The sequence below is a fragment of the Gallus gallus genome, chromosome 1, assembly GCF_016699485.2.
Source record: "Gallus gallus isolate bGalGal1 chromosome 1, bGalGal1.mat.broiler.GRCg7b, whole genome shotgun sequence".
Classification (NCBI taxonomy): Eukaryota; Metazoa; Chordata; class Aves; order Galliformes; family Phasianidae; genus Gallus; species Gallus gallus.
In genome coordinates, this window is record NC_052532.1 from 77,011,564 (window position 1) to 77,032,846 (window position 21,283).

The 21,283-nt window shown below is 44.5% G+C and overlaps 1 protein-coding gene across 4 annotated transcripts; it reads right to left on the reverse strand.

Annotated features, from left to right (window-relative positions):
* Positions 1 to 6,412: 6,412 nt before the first annotated feature.
* ING4 (inhibitor of growth family member 4) lies at positions 6,413 to 21,161 on the reverse strand. Of its 4 annotated transcripts, none has more exons than XR_001468686.4 (9): positions 21,107 to 21,161; positions 9,494 to 9,565; positions 9,143 to 9,309; positions 8,849 to 8,963; positions 8,425 to 8,533; positions 7,951 to 8,098; positions 7,493 to 7,554; positions 7,103 to 7,276; positions 6,413 to 7,009 (listed from the first exon to the last, which is right to left on the reverse strand). XR_001468686.4 is itself a non-coding variant. In XM_046939695.1 (9 exons), the coding sequence occupies exons 3-9, from the start codon at positions 9,519 to 9,521 to the stop codon at positions 7,237 to 7,239; spliced, it is 669 nt and encodes a 222-aa protein (XP_046795651.1). In that variant the 5' UTR covers positions 9,522 to 9,565; positions 10,592 to 10,705; positions 21,107 to 21,161; the 3' UTR covers positions 6,413 to 7,236. The 4 variants fall into 4 exon arrangements, 3 of the variants coding, with proteins under 3 accessions (XP_046795651.1, NP_001006251.1, XP_040553682.1); XM_046939695.1 differs by adding an exon at positions 10,592 to 10,705 and having other exon boundaries at positions 6,413 to 7,276; NM_001006251.2 differs by having other exon boundaries at positions 6,413 to 7,276.
* Positions 21,162 to 21,283: the final 122 nt, after the last annotated feature.

Sequence of the window (21,283 nt, forward strand, 5' to 3'; positions counted from 1 at the left end):
AGGGATATAGCCTTTACATTGAGATTAGCACTCGTTTTAACTTGGTGGATGCATTAATCTATTCACACTCACACGAGCACTGTACAGTAATCATGTGCATTAACTCCAATACCTAATTTACATTTTATTTTGTTAGGAAACAATGAAGTATTTTTTTTACCCCTCACTTAGAAAATGGAATATTTAATTGATTGCAAAAACAGCATTTAAAAACGGTTTCTTGAACTAATAATACAACCTAAAATGAGGTGGGTTCTTAAAAGCATGCTTGAATGAACTGCTCTGGCCTTTTGGGCAGGCTGGCTTAGGGCAGAACAGCCTGAGCACTCCAGCCCGGTGCGAGCAGGGGGCTGGGCAACAGAGCTCCGGAGGTCCCTCCCCACCTAAATCACACTGAGGCAACTGAATAGCGTCATGCAGGCTTTCAGAGCACGGAAATCTCACGGTCTCACACTTTTTCTGAGTGCTTGTCATCGATGTGTAAAAACTAATTCCAGCCTTTTCTCCTCCCGGCCTTGTTTTCTGCTTTGAACGAGTTATCCCTTCAATGGCAGTGACCCAATCCACTGAAATTAAATTGTACAGAAACTAAATTGGGCAGAAAGCAAATCTGCAAAAACAGACTGAAGTGGACAACTCACAGAATATTTTCAAACTAGGCTGAAGGAGCCTCGGTGTTTGTCACACGTTTGCCTGTCCTTAAGACACAGGCAAAAATGTCTTTTTTAAACTAACGTTTATTCTTTTTAATGCATTCAGAGGAATAAACATAAATTAGCATATATTAATCAAGATGCTCGGCTATTTTTGTAAATGAAATGCATTTTATTTGATAAAACGTGTACATCTGCTACTGCAACTACTAGGCAACAGAATTGGAGGTACTTCCTTCGGTTGTATTTGGAAAGAAAGGCAGGACGCTGTTTTCTGCCTTGGTTTTGTTAAGTCTTTAACTCTGTTAATGCATCACTCAAGAAAAGTGAAGCACTGCAGGTCAGTTTGAAGGAGGATATCACCTTTCCATTGGAAATCCACCACGAGAGAGGAAAGAAGCTCAAATCACCCAGCCAGAAGGAGCGTGTATGGTCACTGCTTATCAATGGACTTGGAAGTCAACCCTACAGGTCCCTTCCAGCCGGGGGCTCTGTCCTTCCCGTACATAGCAGGTCCACATGTAGCCATAGAGCCACTTAGAAAATTGTCTTGCGGAGATATCAGAGCCCTTTGATTTCTCAGCAGTGCAAGCGATCTGGGAGACTTTGGGCCTGGACTTGTGCAGGAAAAATCCATCTAATTAACGGTGTTGTTAACCTCAGAAACGCAAGATCCAGTTTCTGCTTGGGCATAAAAGTAAAAACCTTTGCACACATTTTATGCAAGCAAAGCCTTCTGCAAGATCCTTAGCCAGAAATCTGAACTATCACTGACAAGACTGAGGTCTTATTTAAAGCACTGCAGAAATGAGATTGGTGCAGAGTATCGGGAGTTAATAAGGAAGTAGTCTGAATCAGACAGTCATGAATAATCATAGCCAGATCCAGTACCCTGGAACATTAGGACACGACAGAATGCAACAAGGCCTGTTTGGCACCAGGCTTGCACGAAGGCATCCTCCTACTTCACATCAGAATTCTGTGCTTCAGTGTTTGCTGGTCCTTTGTGACCATCCCCAGCACTTCTGAAGGCATCAAGTTCAACACCAGATCAATGTGGTCCCTTTTAGTGTTGCCCAGTGCCAAGACACGAGGCAATGCACACACACGGGGACACAGGAGGTTCCCTCTGAACACCTGGAAGCACTTCTGTGCTGTGCAGATGATGGAGCGCTGGCACGGGTTGCCCAGAGAGGCGGTGGGGTCTCCTCCTTGGAGATCTCCAGAAGTCACCTGAACGTGGGCCTGGGCACCCTGCTGTGGGGGTCCCTGCTGGAGCAGGGGTTGGGCCAGATGGACACAGAGGGCACTGCCAGCCTCAGCCATGCTGTAACCCTGACATGGCATTAAAGCATATGACTGCCTCTGACATTTTGCAATTCACCCCAGTGCCTAATCCTTCTTGTGCCATTGCTACAAGGTAGGTATCTCCCTATCAGAGATCTGCCTTGACTTCATAAGATCAGTGCATCTCCACTGAAGCAAGCTTTTAGCCATACACTTGCAGCATTCCCAGAAGGCACACAGCCCCATGCAGCACTTTCTGCTGGAGACACTCTTTGCTCTTTCTTAGATCTGACCCAAACAACTCTTCTAACTAGTTGAATTACCTCCACACTCTTTCTTTGGAGCTACCCATCCACTTGATAAGGAAAGAAATCCAGCCCAAGCTATCCAGAGAAGCAGGAGGCTTTTCTTGGAGTCAAAGGGACTCATACTGTCCCTTTGAGGAGAGTGCTGCAGCCCTTCTTGCTTCTTTAGAGCAGCCAGAGACTACATGTTGCTATTTGCTTTGTCAGCTCTTCCTGGTTCACACGGCAGGGAGAAAGTACACCCGTGGCCATTTATACAGGACAGCTGCTCAGAGACTGCTGAACCTGCCAGGTGTGCTTAGTGCAGGGCCTCGGTTCCAAGTTCACTTGGAAGTTTGGGTTATCACCTTAGGCAACCCACCAGCACGCAGCTGGGACGTGAGCAATGTGCCTTGCCCTGCTCCAGCAGAAACGAAACATCAGTGATCCCACTGCCACTTTGCACGATGACTCACTGCGGCTGTGTTGCTGTGCTCAGTCACCTCAGCAGCCCGCACGCTTTCAGCAAAGCCTCACTGAGGTGAGAGCACGACGAGATACCCTTCATGTCCCCTTCTGCAACTTGGAGAAAGCATCACTCATTTCTCTGCAGATGCTGGAGGGGAGCAATCCCATCGCCATCTGCAACTACCACCTCCTGATAGGGTGCATCTGCAATGAGAAACATCCTGGGAGAAGCTGGTCTTACTTTCAGCCATTAGAAGCAAGCTCTCTCTCAGGTAAATATATTTTTCTTCTCTGCCGTCAGCTTGAGATCTCCTGGCTGATTTGGTCAGCGTTTGAATCAAGCCCTAAGCCCATCAGCAGCATCACCTTTTTCTTGGAACCATACAGCAGCCACTTCCTATGTAGCTCGCCCCGCTGCAGCGCCGTGCTGCCTGCACACCTCACCTGCCTGAGGACCGGCAGCAGCCCGGCTCTGTAGGGGAAATGGAAACAGGCGACCTCCAGGAGTCCCTTCTAATCAGTGTTCCCAACTCTCAGATACGTATATTTATGCAGTCGTTTTCTCATAAGAATTCACCCCCAGTAATTTCAGTGAACACCACCAAAGTCTGCACTCGCTCTGCTGCCTGGGAATGATGCCCACTGTTAAGGAAATGGCATCGCGAGAAGATAAACAGGCCGTTTGTGTGCACGGCCAATTTGTATTAGTAAATGCGCTTAGAGAAGCCGGCACAAGTCCTACGTCTTGTAGTGCCGCGTGGCTCCAGCTACTGAATCTCAGGTTTGACTTTAGCCATTAACTACGTCATTGCCAATTGCTCCAGGAGGCAATTTCTCCAGCTCCATTTGAGAAGGTGGTTATGTTGTGCTGACTGCTATTGCAATGAATCTGCCAACTACCCAGCTCTATTTAGAGGAGTTTGTGATGACTCTAACACAGTTTCTCCCCTTCTTAAGCACAATAATCAAAATTTTGGATGAAGTAGACTTTTCGGACGCTTACCTGAGTGATCATTCCCACAACAGGTAACTATTAAAAAGACCTTTCCAAAAAATCACATCAGGTCATTTGTGGCAGATTCTCTTTTTGCTACCTCTGGTCAAAACGTTTTTATTCACCTGCCATTCTCCTTTGTTTTAAAGAGAAGTTGTAAGTTCTGCCCCTGTTTCAAGCCTGGGCTGGTAACAGCCAGCTGACTGGTGGCAGTCCTTTTGACACCCCAGAAGTCCAGCACGGAGCTGCTGCTTTTCCAGCATTTCAAACCAGTCAGGTTTTGGAACCCAGGCACCCGGGGCAGCTTTCACGGGGCTACGAATGCTATTTACTGAAGATTACCGATTCGCATTGTTCTCCCCAATGGACGCCGCTTAAAATCCTCCTTACTGTTTGCCTGGGAAATATATCATTCCGATATGACACCAGCACCAACTCATAATAAATATTTTCAGAACACTTCCCCCTCCTCTCATTACAAACAATTCTGCTATCTGCAGTTGGTAATGGACGTGTGCCATGTTCAATTACACCAGAAACAAAAGACATTCTAAAAAGAGCTGCTTGTGTTGCCAGCCCTGTCACTTGCAGGCTTTGTTTCCAATGGCTTCAATTTTGTACTTGGTCATTTCTAGCTTCTATGGATTCTATTATTTTCTCCCTTTCGGTGATTAAATTTTGCAGAGTTACTGCTTTCATTCCTTCTCCTTCAATGCTAGTTCTTAACGTCTTTTCGTTGTGATCTGTCATTGTAAGCCATTTAAAAATTCTTGGTTTTCACACATATTTCTGTCTAAATTCCCACTTTAAATACCTCTCTAAGTACACGCTTCCCAGAGAGCTTCCAGCTAATGCTGGTCATCACAACCCAGAGGCCTATCTCACCAAAAGCTATTGCATCCTTCGTCATTCTTGCACTTGGCCCAGATGCAGTTTTCAACTACAGATCGTATCCTGCCTTTGCTCTGTTAGTTCAGCACTCATTTGGTCAGCGGACAATGGAAGAGCCGCTGATGCCATCTATCAGGACTTTGGTGAGACCTTTGACACGGTCCCCCATAACATCCCTCTCTTCAAATAGTAAAGTTATGGATTTGATGGATGGACTGTTCAATGGATGAGTAACCGGTTACGAGATCGTACCCAGTAGCAGTCAACAGTTTAATGTCCCCATGGATATCAGTGACAAGCAGTACTCCTCAGGGGTCAGTAACTGGGAGCAACGCTCTTTAACATCTTCACCACCGACACTGACAATGGGATTGCATGCACCCACTGCCAGTTTGTAGACAACACCAGGTTGTGTGGTACAGACAACACACCCAAGGGATAGGATGTCATTCACAGAGACCTAGACAGGCTCGAGGAATAGGCCCAGGTGAATACCATGAGGTTCAATACATCCAAGTGTGGGCTCTTGCACCTGGGTTGTAGCAACTCCTGCTATCAAGACAAGCTGGGGGATGTAAGGATGGAGCACAGCCCTGTCAGAAAGAACTTGGGGGTACTGATGGATGGCAGCTGGACACAAGCCAGCCATGTGCCCTTGCAGCCCAGAAAGCCAACTGTATCCTGGGCTGTACCAAAAGAAGTGTGGCCAGCAGGGCAAGGGAGGTGATCCTGCCCCTCTGCTCTAAGCTGGTGAGACCTCACCTGGAGTACCGCATCCAGATGTGGAGTCCTCGGTACAGGAGAGATGTGGACCTGTTGGAGCACATCCAGATGAGGGCCACAGAAATTATCCAAGGGATGGAATGCCTCCCCTACAAAGACAGGCTGAGAGAGCTGGGGCTGTTCAACCTGCAGAAGAGATGCCTATGGGGTAAACTGATAGCAGCTTTTCAATATTTGAAGAAGGACTATAAGAAGGATAGGACGGACTCTTTAGCAGGGTCTGCTGTGACAGAACAAGGATAAGTGGTTTCAAACTAGAAGAGGGGAGACTGGAAGTAGGAAAGAAATTATGTACAATAAGGGTAGTAATAATGCACTGGAACAAGATGTCCAGGGAGGTGGTGGAAACTCTGTCCTTGGAAACATCCAAGGTCAGGCTAGATCAGGCTTTGAGCAACCTCATCTAGCTGTAGATGTCCCTGTTAATTGCAGGAGGGTTGGACTAGATGACCTTTTAATGGTTCGTTCCAACTCAAAAGATTCTGATTCTAGGAAGTGATAAAACTGATAAAGGCCAGCTTCAGTAAGGAACACCTCCTCACCTACCAACATTACAACAATACTTTATTAACAGTACCTGGAGTTTCTGGCAACAAAGTGGTCCAAGGTGAAGGTGACTCACTGGGGAACAAATTAACAGGATATCTAAAAAGCCTGTCCACATTCTTGGATGCAAAAGCTTTGTCCTGATGACTTATATTCTTAGTTGTACTGCCTGACAGCCATAGTGAGGGCTGGTCATCTATATTCTTCCTCGCCCATTTAAGAGAGGACTACTGATGAAAAAACAATCCAACAAAAATGAGAATAGGCATCTTTTCATTTGTGGGGATATGACTAAAGAGGCAGATGTTTTCCACAGACACTGAAAAGCTTAGAAATTCTTTCACAAGTGTATTAGTTGTATTTTAAAGGATGACCTTGGCAGAATGTTCAGGATTATTACATGAAAAAAGCTGTGCTGCACTGATCAGTGGAAAATCTGAGCGGAGAAAGAACTAAGAAAGAGACCAATTACTCATTTTGGAGGTGACATCAAGACAAACCAAGCATTTGTTTGAATGAATTTTATTTAATTCTATAGTATACAAGTGGGATTTGGATCCCCGAGCTTTCCACCATCAACATAATGGAGAAGCCCCACTGTACTAAAGGGAGGGAGAATTCTGGAGCCAGAAGACAGGCTAGATCAAACCGTTTCTCACCACACGGCCAGAAATTCTTCTTCCTTCATACAATGTGCTTCCCAGGCCAGCAGGTTTACCCCAGGAGTAAGACAGAAAGCTACCTCTAAACACTCCTTCTTCCTCCTTGCCCCAACAAAAGAGGCTGCTCAATGCCAGACAAAGTAGTGGAATGATTAAAGATAGGGAGTTCATTAAGTTTTCAGTCTCTCAACCAAGCTACTAGATTAAGCAGTGGCCTGGTTACTCCCTCTCTCCTGAAAAAGATCCAGGAAAATAGAAGACCTAAAATGCTGAAGACTTACCTCCTTCCCCCATCCCATAGCCTTGTTCTCTCAGCAGAGAGTAGGCAATGAACTCTGAGGAGGCTGAAGGAAAGCCAAGGAAAATCAGGGGCTACCTGAATCCCTGGGAATCTGGTGGCTACCCTGGTGCCCTCATTCACTCCCTTTGAGGTTCAGAGACCTGTTTGGAATAGTACACAGAGAGGGCCTCCCTTAGGGATTTGGAAGCAGCCAGGGATACAGAACACACTGGAACTGCCGTGAGGGTACACACCATTCCAGGGATGGCCCAAACCACAAACAGGGCAAGACTTCCCCTAGCCAAGGTCCCAAGGGCTGGGGGAGCTGTGACGAGGCCCTGGCAGGGGAAAGACAGCTCCTGCAGCAGTATTCAAGGCTCATGGGATTTTACTTCTTCTTCCTCTCCTGGGAACAGCGAGGGCAGAACCTGGTAGAAAGGAAAGTAAAAAGCCAGCATTTATGATCTAATATGAACCCCGAATTTACAGTTTCAAAGGGTCTTTTCCAAGATACCAAAGCCTTAATTCAAATTTTCCTTCTGAAAAAGTCTTATTTTCTCTTTTTTTCTCTTCTGTCACCCACCACCTCCTCTTTCCACAGACCAATGTGCCCTCCAGTACATTTGTTTTAATCACTCACTCACCATTTTCCTCTTGGTTTTGTTGTCAGACCCACACAGGCAAAATGAAACCATTCGATGGAGCACTGTTGAGGTGGAGAGCACTCAGTTAAAAAGCAGTTCTCCCTCGAAATCATTGTTTCTGGTCTGCTGAAACTTCCCAACATTTAATCACAAATTCTGAAATCACTACTAGCAATCCTAACAGGATCTGTCAGGAAACAGAGTCTCATATCCAACCTATACATTGTTAGTAAGCAGAATTCTCCCTTGCTGAGTATGGGGCCAAGAAAACATCTGTTGTATTAGGGAAAACCCCCAAGAAAGCTGCACTTAAATGGCCAGTCCACTGCTCTTCCCAGCTGAGATGAGCCCTGCTACTGTCACTGCTTCTACATCAGGCCCCACTCAAGCAGCACAAGACTTTCTGTAGGACACTCTCCACTCCCATCTCCCCACTTCCGTCAAGTACAGGCTCTTACATCTGGGTTGTCACAGCCAATCATCTCCCCATAGGAAACCTGGTGGCAAAGGCAGTAAGTAGGCTCATTGGGGTCCACAGGCATATCCAATACATCTGAAGGGTGCACATTTCCAAATGTGACTGAAGGCATCCCATATTCTGTGCTACTGCAGGAAAGAGAAATAAATCAGGTCAGTAAATCAACTAGCGCTGGTTCCCTTCATGTCTCCCATTACAATGCCCCTGCTTGCCAGAGACAGCCACTCCTCTTTTTTAAGCACATACATCCACATCCCCTGGAGTGATCTGTCCTCCCCTTCATGCCACACTCCCTTGAAAAACCTAAAATGTCTCCTTCCTTTCTTTCCAAGGAGAAACACACAGGATCTGCTCTGGGTGGGGATCAAATTCTTCATAGGGAAATCTGGCTAAGTCTCCCTTGGTCTGATTTGTAGTGCTGCTCCTCATTCCCCCAAGCATCTTAAATGCTTACGTGCGGACAAGCTTTAGTTTCTTTTGGGCAGTCTTTGGTGCCTCCTCATCAGAATTCTTCCCTTTAGAGCGTGCACGTGCAGCTTTCTTCTCTTTTTGGGCTCGGCCCTCTGGTAACAAGAGAAAAAGTTACTGCATATCCCATTCTGTCAAAACAGACACCTGACAGTAACAACCTCTTCAGCACCAAAATGCACTCCTCCTTCAGAATGTACATTGGCTTTGGGCCATGCATCTCATCTTAATTTTATCTAGTGGCCTTGAATATGCTCACACAAGAAGAGTCCAGGTCACCATCTTTTTACCTGTCCTTCAGATTCCAGCGTAACAGTCTGTACCACTTCAGTGCCTGCCTTCATCCCCACCACTTCCACAGTCACTTGGCTGCCTCCTGTATCAATCTGCAGCCCAGTGGTGGTACTCACTCTTCTTGCCCTTGCTGGAAGAACTGTCATAGTCACTCGATTCTATCTGCTTCTCCTTCAGGTCTGCTTCAAAGCGAGCAAGATCTGTGTCCAGCCTCCGGATGTGCTTATCGACCTGCAAGGAAGACAGTGACCAGGAGTTACCACAGAACAGAGCCCAAGACAGCAAAGAGGAGAGAGTAGAGGGCTTGCACTAAAAGCAGAAAAGCAAGAGTGGGTGAAGCTCGAAAGAGAGAGATCAGGGTCTTCAGCACAGCCTTTCATAAAACAACCACTAGACACTTTCCTTCATACCATCTCATAGGTCTGCATAGCCAGCTGAACCTTGTCATCCCCAAATTCTTTGCATTTCCCGTACGCCTCCTGGATTTGCTTGAGAAGCCCCAGTTTTTCCTCTGACGACAAAGTCCGTGCATTGCTGATATACTCCGTGGCCAACTTATCGATCTCCGACTTGAGGTCTGAAACAAGTTGACGATTGAACACATAAATACGTGTACATACATACACACTACAGTGTCTTCTGTTAAGAAAGCTGCAGGTTTCCTTCTTTTCCTTGAGGTCCCAGTGATGAAGGCAAAGGAAGAAAAGCCAGCCAGGCTGCACGATTCCTGTCTCATCACAGAAACCATCTCTAATCCTCACCTTCTGTTCTCTGATCCAGATCTCGCATGAGCTGGAAGTTTCTCTGCAGTTCAAAAGGCAGGTTCTCAATACCTGCAGGAATAAGGAGAAGATGTGGAGAAGTCAAGTCCCTGTCCACAATGTCAAAACAAAGCTAAGTTAAACAGCACTGACACGTACACCGGTCCAGTGATTCCCAGAACCCTCTCCTAGTTCACACTAGCGTGCCTCCAGTTGCTGTCAACCATAAAGGAGAAAGACTATAAAAACTGGATGCATTTAACCCAGGAGTACAATTCTATAGCACCAGACCAGTTAACAGAAAACTGCCATGCAGAAAGGCATGAATTAAAATAAGCAGAAAAGCAAAACTTGTAATGCAGTCATTCTAACGCAACGTATCCATCCAAGAGCTCACTTCACTAATAAAGAAAGAAACAAAAATCAGCACAACGGCTGGTAAATAATGCCATTTAGTTATTTCTATGCAAAGATGTCAAAACTAAAGCTTATCAAATGCTAATTCACTGAAAAGTGAGTCAGGTTTAATATTTACTTTAACAGACAGAGATAGGAGACTTTGCAGAACCAAAGAACAGCTCTGAGACAGGACGGAACAGTAAACAGCAGCCTCAGCCCCCTACTCCTTGTTCTGCCTTCTACACCAAAACCTCACTGTGGTCTGTCCCGCAAGTGGAAGGATGCTACACATTGTGAATAACAAAACATTTGTACAGCTCTGAACAAGCAACATGAAGCTGATAGCCAATTAATTTCCAGTGTGCCGTGCTCCTCAGCCCCCAGTCATCACCAGATGCTCAGTTGACAAAGCTGATAAAAACAATTCTTATTTTGCCATGCCCATCTAATCAAACTGACATCTACTGTCACCACATTAACCTGAAGTCCAAGCTTGATTGTTGTCACCTTTACAACTAATAAATAACAACAACAAAAAAAAAAACATTGCAAGTTGTTGCTGTTGTTATTAAAAACAACAACAAAGGTGGGGAGGAATATGAGGTTGTAGAAGAGAAGTTCTTCAGAAGCACAACACAAGCATTTCTGCTTCCTGAACCCACTCTGCAACACACACCGTGTAAATGAAGGCATCCCTACCCCTAATCAAGGCTGTCTAACACATCAGCCCCAGCAGCGGTCTCTATTTTTCACCTCCACACGTTTCTACAGCAGAGACATTTCCGTGGAAAGCAATCACCCAGCAGGGAAGGTCTGCATGCAAAGGAATTTATTTTGTTAGTTATTTTTAAACAAGCACCATACACACGCCACAAAATTAATTTCTACAAAGGGTAAAAACAACCGTGGGCCTCGCTGGGCTTCCAAGCTGTTTCTTTAACAAATAAGTTTCCACACAAGCAGAACATAGTTATTTATAAGGATTTTATATGTAACTTACTCAGTATTGCTTCGATCAATTTTTGTTGCCATTTCTATTTTAAATACCTAAGAAATGCGCAGATAGCAGGGCTCCTTAACTACATGGATATATGGCCACGCAGCACGCAGGTATCGCTGCCCTGCATTCAAGGTTAATAGTGCAACAGCAAGTTCTCAAAGAATTAGGAAGCAGCAAAACTAACGGTGTTTGCATATTCCTACCTGTTGTACTTCCTTGTCTGTCCAGTACGACAGCCTTTACGCATGGCTCAAACAGCCCACTACCAGATTACATCCCTACAGCTCAAAAAAGCCCCACCACCTCAGAAAACAACGGGCACACAATACTGAAAATCATCATTGCTTACAAAGAGAATTTCTGGCAGGGGTGAAATTCAGCTTGAGAATCTTAATATCATTCCTTTTTCTTCCATAATCCCCAGCCTCACTGAGTGCAAACCTTTCAATTTGCACAGCAAATGGAACATGGTCATGCAGCGGCACGCTATTTTTCACTCCTCTCCTCCAGGAGAAGCATCCTCTAGAGAAAAACAGCATTTGTTCTTGTATTGTGCACAGTACGTCAGACATGCACAAATCCTCGACTATCTGAATTCCTGATTTGGTAGTTTATTAAAAAAAAGATGGATGTAATTTCCTTTTTCTCCTCTAAAAATGAGCTCATAAAAGCACACGTTCCATCACGTCCCGCTTTCCCCCAGCAGGGCTAGAAACGGTCAGATACAGAGAACACCTCAGCCAGCACAAAAACCGGTGGGATGCTATTCTCTGGACAGAACAACCCTAAATGAGGTTACAGCTCAATCTCACACGGATGTGCTAACCGCAAGGGAAACTCGGACAGGACTTTGCCGCTGCCTGAGAACTTGAAAGGACTCATGCCCCAGTTTTTACAGGTATTGCAGCAAAAAAAAGTGTGCCTCCAGCTGTCATACACACCAGCACATGCCCTCACCTGGAAAGCATCCTTTCTCCTTTCACATCTACAAGATAAAGCTGCAGCCAAACAAGTTTTAACTGAGCAATTTCTATGGCAGGTAGTTTACCTGTGCATGGGGAAGCTTTCTGCTCTCTGCAGCTTAACCCAAAAGATCTTATCTATTCTTAGAAACAAAAATAATAACTAAATAAATACTCTTCATCACAGTATTTACCAGTGGTCTTAACACCTACTGAAATTGCTTGGCCTATGTCGTGATGGCTATCAGAAAACAACACTTTAACAGTACCATTAAAAATAGATGTCTTGGTGGCCTTTCGTGATGGAGTTACAACATCAGTGGATAAAGAAAGAGCAACTGTTGCCATCTACCTGGACTCATACAAAGCATTTGGCACTGTTCCGCACGACATCCTGGTCACCAAACTGGAGATAAATGGATGTGATGGATGGATCACCCACTGGATTAGGAATTGGCTGGATGGTCACACTCAGAGAGTTGCGGTCAATGGCTCAATGTCCAAGTGAGACCTGTGATGAGTGACGTTCCTCAGGGAACAGTGTTGGGTCTAATGCTATTTAATATCTTTGAAGGCAACGTGGACAGTGGGACTAAGTGCATCCTCATGAAGCTGAGTGGCGCACTTGACACACTAGAGGTGAGGGGTGCCATTCAAAGGGACCTGGACTGACTTGAGAGGTGTGCCCATGCCAACCTCATGAAGTTCCACAAGGCCAAGAGCAAGGTCCTGCACCTGGGTAAGGGCAATCCCAAGCACAGATACAGGCTAGGTGAAGAATGGTTTGAGAGCAGCCCTGAGGAGAGGGATTTGGATGTGTCGGTTGATGAAAGACTCAAAATGAGCTAGAGATGTGTGCTTTCTGCCCAGAAGGCCAAACGTATCCTAGGTTGCATCAAGAGAAGCACAACCAGCAGGTCAAGAGAGGCAACTCTGCCCATCTATTCTGCTCTCATGAGACCCCACATGGAGTACTGTGTCCAGTTCTGGGGCCCCCAACACAAGAAGGACATTAAGTGGGTCCAGAGCAGGGCCATGAAGATGATCGTAAGGCTGGAGCACCTCCTACAGGCTGAGAGTTGGGGCTTCGGCCTGGAGAAGAGAAGGTTCGAGGGGGACCTTACATAGGCATTCCAGAACCTGAAGGGAGACTATAGGAAAGCATGGATTCTCATTATTGCAACTTCTCTCATTTGCACAGATCACAGAGAGCAATGCACAGCCCCCCATGCACCCTGAATTCCTGCCACACCAAGATTATCCTATGCATCAGCGCATGTCTCCAAGTTTTTGCCTCCCCTTCCTTTTCTTACCTTGTTTTCACTCTCTATGTTTTCCATTCCTTTCTCTTTCCCAGGCCCTTATCCCTTCAGCATCCCCATTCTTCTCATCCTTCATCCTCTTCCCTTGTAATTCCTTCTAGCATTCCTGTTCTTCTCTCACCACATATAGGCAACCACACTGTCTTTTCCTGAAAGAACCACCCTTAACTTCCACTCTCCAAGAATTAGAATCCATCACCACCCTCCTTCCTTCAAATTACAAACAAACCAAAAATAAATCAATAAAAATAACACGTAAAGAGTTGTCAGTGCAGGCAACTGGCATTTAAACTTCAGCTACTGAACTGAGATGTTAACTCACAACCACAATGAGCAAGCCCATGAGCCCATGGAATTATACAACCTGGTTAACTTTCGCTGTCCTTCATCCTCTCACTGTACATCTTTCAGCAGTGCCAAATAATGGGTTTGTACTGTGAGTGTCCACATTTCTAAAGAGATCTATGGCACCAAAGTACTACATAAATACATGATGCCTTTCCCAAGACATACACTCATCTACCGTGTCCAGATATATGCTTATATGTATTAAAAAATGTCAAAATGCATTTTAAAACACAATCACAATGCTTTATTAAACAGTACAGATTTCAACAGCCAGCTTTAATGCTACACTGCTGGCAGCAATTAAGAAATCCTGCTTGTGACAGACTGGCAAAGAAATAGGCTAAGTTCTTTGCCCTCTGGAATGAAAAACTGGCTGAGATCTCATGAGGGAAGCACATAAGACTTTTTGGTGCTAATAGATTTCAGAACTTTGTAGCATTTGAAATAAAGCACAGATCAACTGGCTTAGGGTAATCTTCAGCAACTTCCTTGCTTCCTTATTAAATGGAATGATATATCCCTCCATCCCTCCCTTTAGATAACATAACCCTTTTAAAGTGCTGCTTCTACTTTGTTTGGTGTTCTCCATTTATTAGCTTCCTATACAGTTCATTAAAATCTGAGCCAGAGCATAATGTACCTCTCTCTTCATTCATTCAGCTCTACAGCAGCACGTGCAGCCTAACCTGTAACATTATCCTTACCAACACCCCTGTAAGGGATAGCACTACAACTAGTACTCAACAGATTGAATTGTCGAAGGCCACCCAGGAATTCTGCTGCATCAAACATCTCAAGTGTAGGGCCAGTGCACTGCATGCCAGTCCAAGGCATGTCTACATCACGCACTGTCCAAAGACACAGTAACAGTCAGCAACAACAGTCGATGCAGACTGTTAGCCATAGAAGCCTAACAGTCCCCAAAAGAGAGCGTACCCTTTCCTGAAGGGACAAAGGGTTCTTTCTGACTTTTCGATATTACAGTATCCACAACCAAGACAGCAGGCAGTATTGATAGTCTCACACAAGGGAACTTTATGCCTATGTTAAAGATCTACTTTGATTTCAGAAGTTTGCTGGATATGGAAGACTGGCACATCAAATTAGACCTGAAACACTGTAGGCATTCCCAGCCCCTCACAGACCTCCAAGGGCACCACCAAAGAGATAACAGGGTTGTTTGACAAAATGGTTGCACCAGATTTGCTTTTGGTAAAGTGAAGAAACATGGAGAAAATGCAGAATGTTTTGTCTTGTAAAACCATTTTGCGTAAGCTCTGAAAAAATTGCCAGTCAACAACAAAATCTATTTTTAAACCAACTGGCCATTAACAGTAATAAAAGTATTAGCTTAGTGTGGGTTGTGCCAGTAGCTTTCACACAAAAACAAGTGATGCCTATGAATCACCAAATCCTCTCCCTTTCATGAGATCTTTTGTAATTTTCCATAGCCCATATGTGCTGCATCACAGATGCAACTAATCCAAAGTCTCATAAAGGTGAAAGGCATCTTTTAGTGCGCTACACTAAAATGATGTTTAACACAGAAACCGTTTATTAAGAGATGTGCTCATCTGAAGTATAACGTGAGATTTATAAGCAGGAACTGAAGGGTATGGCCACATACCGCAATGGGGAGGGGGTAAGAGACATTCCCATGCCAGCTGCAGGGGAAGGAAGATGGCTTTCAGGAAGGTGTATGCTGCTACTGTTGCTCTGTGCTTATGAGGGAATAAGTTTTCTAATACTGACAAGCCTTGAACTAGTACATGTCCATGTGCCTGTAGAATAAAGAGAGCAAGGAAACTCAATGCCTCCCTAATAAGGATAAATAATAATAAATAAATGAAAATTAAAAGGGAACCCTCCCCAAAAATGCCTACACAGTACCACGTTAACTTATCAGCTGAGGACTCCATCTAAGTGTATAATCTCCATCATCCTCTTCAGTGAGGCAGCTATGTCCCAGTATCTACTCCTGGAATAGGTCCTGACTGGTAGTCTCCAAGACAACGGGATGAATGTCAAGCAGCTATCAGAGCAGACAGACCAGTGACATCCTTCTGCTCCTTGAGCTCACCAAGGCTACCAGCTCTCAGCTGAAGACTTTCCCAAACGTTTAGATCTAAGTTAGACCAAATGTTGGCAGAATCTAGACAGTCAGAGCTTTGGGGTGGGAGAAACTGGGAACTTTTTTTTAATTTATTTTAATTGTCCCTTATCATCATTTTACAATGATATTTATTCACTAACTCAACTATAACAAAAATTTGAATATCCTTCCATTCTGGCACACACTTCCCATATGGAATGATAAAAGCTTACATTCAACAAGACAAATAAAGCCATAGACTCATCTGTCCAGATAGAAAAATATGTGGTGGGCAACCGTGGCTGGAACCAGCAGAGAAGGCACCATTTGATTTCCTAAGGAACATACCCACAGACGTGACCCTTGCAAAGCAGTTAGACATATCCTTAGCAGCAGATCATTGAGAAGTGAGCAGAGAGTTTAGTTCACAGTAAATTCAGGCACTAGACAGCTGGAGAGTGGTACATTCCTCAGTTCTGTTGCCATAGATTTTTGTGGTATCACTACCTGTAACTTACTTTATTCTGATGTCCTCTAAATAAATAAAGAGATGCACTGACATTGCTATAAAGACAATCCCTACAATCGTGACACTTTCACAGAGACTCACAAAAAACTCATGGAAAACTGTGTTTCCTCTATACATGTGTTTCACTGATGCCTACTAAAAGCTCTACAATCCTTTTGAAACATCTAAACACAAAGAAAAACTCGGTGTTCTAGAAGATGAGATGCAAACATCTGTATTAGTCACCCTTCCTTTCCTCTCCCTTAAAGCTTGCACTATGTATTTCTAAGTCTGTAAGAGAGCAAATACTGAGCCAAACACAGTAACTAGAGTCTGATCAAGCACAAACTCATGAGAAGAGTTTTCATGCACACGCAATCACAAAATACCAGGGTTTTCTTCCTTCTTATTCCTCCTCCATCCCTTTCCACATTCCTAATTCCTTTGCAGCCATAGTTTCCCCCACACTAAAGTTGTGTTCCTTTCTTGGCATGGAGGAAAACACTTCGGTATCTAGCTTTCTCTCCTCAGAAGCAGACATTAAACAGTTTAGAGACCATTAAATGCCTTAGAGAAGGAGAACAATATTTGAAGAGATGGCAAACTTTTTATGCTTAACTTCAGTCGCTAAAGGAAACTGAAGAAAGCCACACAAATAATCAAAAAGAACAGAACTGGAACAGGAAACGTTCCTCCTCTCCCTTTAATCCTTTGGCTCAGTATTGTCATCAAAGGGACAGCTTCAGTTTGGTGAAGGAAGGAAGGAGATCAGAGTAGACCAGATACGGAGCTCCTCTGTGAGGCGGCTCAGCACAGAAGTAACACTGACATTTTTTTCTGCTGCAGGAACACCTGCTGCGAGCATAACATATTTCAGACAATTGAGCTTTAAAATTAACACCTTAAAGCAAGGGCACAGAAGGGTGTGTCTAATCCTAAACATAAAACCAGTTGTAAATTACAGCAAGGACTTGAAAGCCACTACAATACCAGGGCTAGGAAGCTGCCAGACAGTTTTACCGAGAACTCTGTTGATAATTTGGCTAGTGCACAAAAATCTCCTGGAAAAAGAAACCTTGAGAGATCCAAAATAGAGGACTCAAGAAGTTACAAGTTGAAATAACTAAGCCTGTATGTACAGCTTTGTCAGGTCTTTTGTGCATTCAGGCTTTAGTTGCCACATGGAATTATCATACCAGCTGTTTCTCATTCCAAACAACTGACTAGAGACCGAAAGTTTTATTTTATCCTTTTTGCTCAATAACAGTCATCACATACACTATCTGAAACCCAATCTGAAACCCAACCAGGCAATCAGCTTTTCAAGGTGCTTATTATTATGACATGAGACAGCTTTCTCAGAATACTACTATGGAATAGCCTGCTTCCCTCACCAATGGAATGAAAAACTAAGATAAAGAGATTAAGGCCATGTAATTGCAAACACGCTTCTTGAGATGTCTAAAAACGTTACAGATTCTCACAAGAACTATCTGCTCAACGCAGATTTCAGTTGCACCTATGCGCGTTCTTCAAGTCTACTTCTCTAACTACAAATGTTCACCCAGTTTAAGGGCAGAATAATCTGTTTGAGAAGAACTTGTAAAAAGCACGTCCTAAAAACAAACACAGACACGAAACTCACTTCATCAGGGTGGTATTCAACTGCCTCAAACATGAGACCATCTTTTTTGTTCCTACAATCTGCACTTAATTCGTCATACACCTTCCTTTCTTCAAGGATTTGAAGAGGTCCTGCAAACAACTGCCCTCTTTCATCACACCCTCCTCACACATTCCCTGAGCAGATCCAGTCAGTGAACCACATGAAAGAGAAATGCTGTGGGAGGAAAAAAAAAAAAAAAAAAAAAAGTCAATGGAAAACCGTGTCTATAGTAGGAGCTAAAAGAACACTCAGAGCATTTCATTCAAAGAAGTAATCACAAATGTTAGAGATTTTTAGAAGAGTTGATCAAACGTTCTGGGCTATTTACTTGTGTCAGTTTTTAGATATCCTGGAACATTACTGCTTTTTATGAACTGTTAATACTGAAAAGGAAGGAGCGAGGGAGAACACAGTGTCTGCAAAAGGTGTGAAACTACAAAAACAAACAAATAGCTGATCTGGGATCACCTTGAAGAATTCTGTAAGAGTGCCAATGTACACTGAGTGAGGGGAGAAAACCCCCACAAGTTTTCTGATGAACTTGGTTTTTGGTAAGAGTCATACATCATTAGTGAAAATATTTTTTTTTTAAATGACTAAGCTACAGTTTGCATCAAATACTTGATGTGGTATCAGAAAGCATCTTGCATCTATAATAACAATAAAAAAGCATAAGATATATTAAAATGAGATTAAAAGGCTACATAAGGCTTCTGGGCGCGTTACAGAGAACTACAAGCACCACTCACGCAAATCACAAGTGAAGTAGGTCTTGATGCATTAAACAAAGTGCATCTTGCCTGTAAGTGACATATACTGGAAGAACAAAACCAAAAGGAACACACCACCAGGACAGCAAGACAACAGTCTAATTCCTGATACATTCTATCTAGTCTTATGTAGAGTGCTACATTTAGGGAAAGTAATGGATAAAGGATGCTGGACCAAACTCCCAAGAAACAGAAAGGCTTGACAATAATAGTCAAGATATATTATGGCAGATAACAGCCAAATATGAACTTCCAGCTGAAACACAATGGCCAACAGGGATAAGGGCATATTCGACAGAGGAGCAATAACCTGACTTCTTTAGTTAGTGCCATAAAGAAGACTGGTAGTAAAGGACTGCACGCATTTTCAGAAAGTCAGAAATTCAAATATGTTGACAAAAGATGAGAGTAGGTGGGTTTTTTGTTTGTTTGGTTTTGTTTCTTGCTAAGTTGCCGGAAAGAAGAAGATTTAATTAATTTGAATCTACGCAAATGAGAAACTTTTAATAAGGGGGCACTCTTGAACATGGCAGACAGGAGACACGGCAGACATTATAGGAGCGAGAAAATATTGGAACTGTGAAAATGAACTACAGACAAGTCACAAAGCTGTGACAGGAAAACCAAGCAGTGAATAACTCACTGAAGGACGATATGGATTCTCTTCCATCAGAAGTATTAAAAATTATGTGCTCTGCTTTTCTAAAGGAAACTCTAGACTGAGCACAGCAGCTCTCTTACAGTTAGCTAATAAAGGGAAGTAATACTGCATACGATACACAGGATACCAGACAAAAATCAAAGAACACAAAGCCACCATAGCAAACACTTTGTTCCTCCTAACATCTCTGTAGTCGGGTATTTTAAGCACTACTGTATTGTGCATGTTGTTTATTTATTTATTTAAACAAGACACGTTAAAAAAAATAACAGCACCACTCCATTAACGTCTACCTGCAGGACCACATGTCCTGGCTGAGACAGAATAAAAGCTTGTAATTTTTCCACATTTGTATTAGAGGGGAATGGAAGAGTTCTCAGGGAGTTCTCAGACTTTAGATGACAGTGACAAAAATCCTGAAGCTCTTGGCATAGACGGGAGCACTCTAGCCACCAAACTCATCTAAAGCATTTCCCATCTCTGACTTCGTGCCTGCCATACATCACTACACCCCATACTGAATCTTTCTCATCCCTGCCTATTGGTTGTAAAACTCAGTCTTTCGCTACTTCATCTTCGCGGTTCTTAATATACACTCACGCTCCCCGCAGTAAGGAAACACTGCATCCACCCCCCACGCACTTACTCTTCATTTGTCTCCTTCTTTCCTCTCTTGCCCAGCCTCCATCCTCCCATCTACCAGCTATCTTTGTCTCCTTGTCCAACTTTTCTTCCTGCTTTTTGCATTCTCCTTCTTCACAGCTCCTAGATCAATATCCTTGCCTGTTCACTGCCAGCATCTCTTCAGCTTTTCTGGCAAAACGTACTTTATTGTGGTTCTTGACCTTCCTTAATTCATAACCCAGGGAACACTGCAGCTCTGTTTCCACACAGCAGCTCTGTGCTGGAGGAATCTAGTTCAGCGCAATTCCTGAAGAACCACGCTCCAGTGCTTCCAAGCATGTGCCAACAGATGGCAAGAGATGTAACTTGGCCAAGTAGACTGAAATAAAAGATACATACCAGTAATAGCATGCTGTAACACACCAAACTTTTCCATCTCCAGTGCTGACATCAAATCAGAAAATGTGAAAACTGCATTCATCAAAGACGGGACCTAATCTTAACCCATGAGTACATTTCTTCAAGAACAACTCCTCCAATCAGTTTACTTGTCTATTTTAAGAACACGGAGGAGGAGGAATATACTTATATTCTAAGTCTCACCCCCCAGAGGACATAATTTGATAAAGTTATATGCGATTTAAAGGAGTGCAGTATCATAGAAGGGCTCTATTAGCATTACCGACACCACCAGTATCTACAGAGCTCTTTCATCACACCAAAATAAGGCTGTATTTTTAAAATGTCAGTGAAGGCAGCTGCAGTGTAACTATCTCCCTACAGACAAAAGTTGCCCCCGGCTTCATTCCACCATCGCTGCGGCACCACCGAACCCAGGAAGGCTCCCGAAGCCGTGCGGTCAAGGAGCAGCAGCCGGCAGCTTCCCCACGACAAGCCAGATAGTGCGGCGCCGCACCCCCTCGGCCGGAGCAGGGCCGGGCTCCCGAGGAAGCCCCGCTGAGCCCTGCCCCGGCGGCAAGCTCTAAGCGAGCAGTCGTAGCCCCTGTCGCAGGCCCAGGACGCCTCTGCGCGGCAACAAGGGAAGGAAGAGGGAAGGAGGAAGGGAGCGCGGCCGGGAGCCCTCACAGCTACGGGAAGCCTCACAGCCAGGCACCGGGCAACCGGGCAACGCTGCCACCCGCGGGGCTCGGGGCAGCCTCGGTTCGGTCAGGGCCCAGGCAGGGATCAGTCCCCGCCCCGAGGCACGGTCTGCCTGTCCATCCTCAGCCGCGGCCCTCGGCCCCGCCCCGGCAGCTCTTACTGTCCAGGTAGTGCTCCAGGTACATCCCCGCCGCCATCTTGGGCCCCGACACACTGGCGTTTCCGGCAGGAGCCGGACGCCGGCGCACCCTCCCCCCCGGAAGTAGCTCTTGCCAGGCTGGTGAAGCCACTTCCGCCCTTCTTCCCATTCGTTTCCGCTTCGTTGCTGTCGCCATTT

What these genes read in the sequence shown, in the direction of transcription:
- ING4 (XM_040697748.2), bottom strand. Translation starts at nt 20,326, where the DNA reads ATGAATGCAGTTTTCACATTTTCTGATTTGATGTCAGCACTGGAGATG. An exon ending in GTTACAGCATGCTATTACTG is followed by an intron (nt 9,566 to 20,244) that starts GTATGTATCTTT and finishes TTATTCCTGCAG; the next exon opens with GTATTGAGAACCTGCCTTTT. An exon ending in AAACTAAAGCTTGTCCGCAC is followed by an intron (nt 8,099 to 8,424) that starts GTAAGCATTTAA and finishes TCTTTCCTGCAG; the next exon opens with TAGCACAGAATATGGGATGC.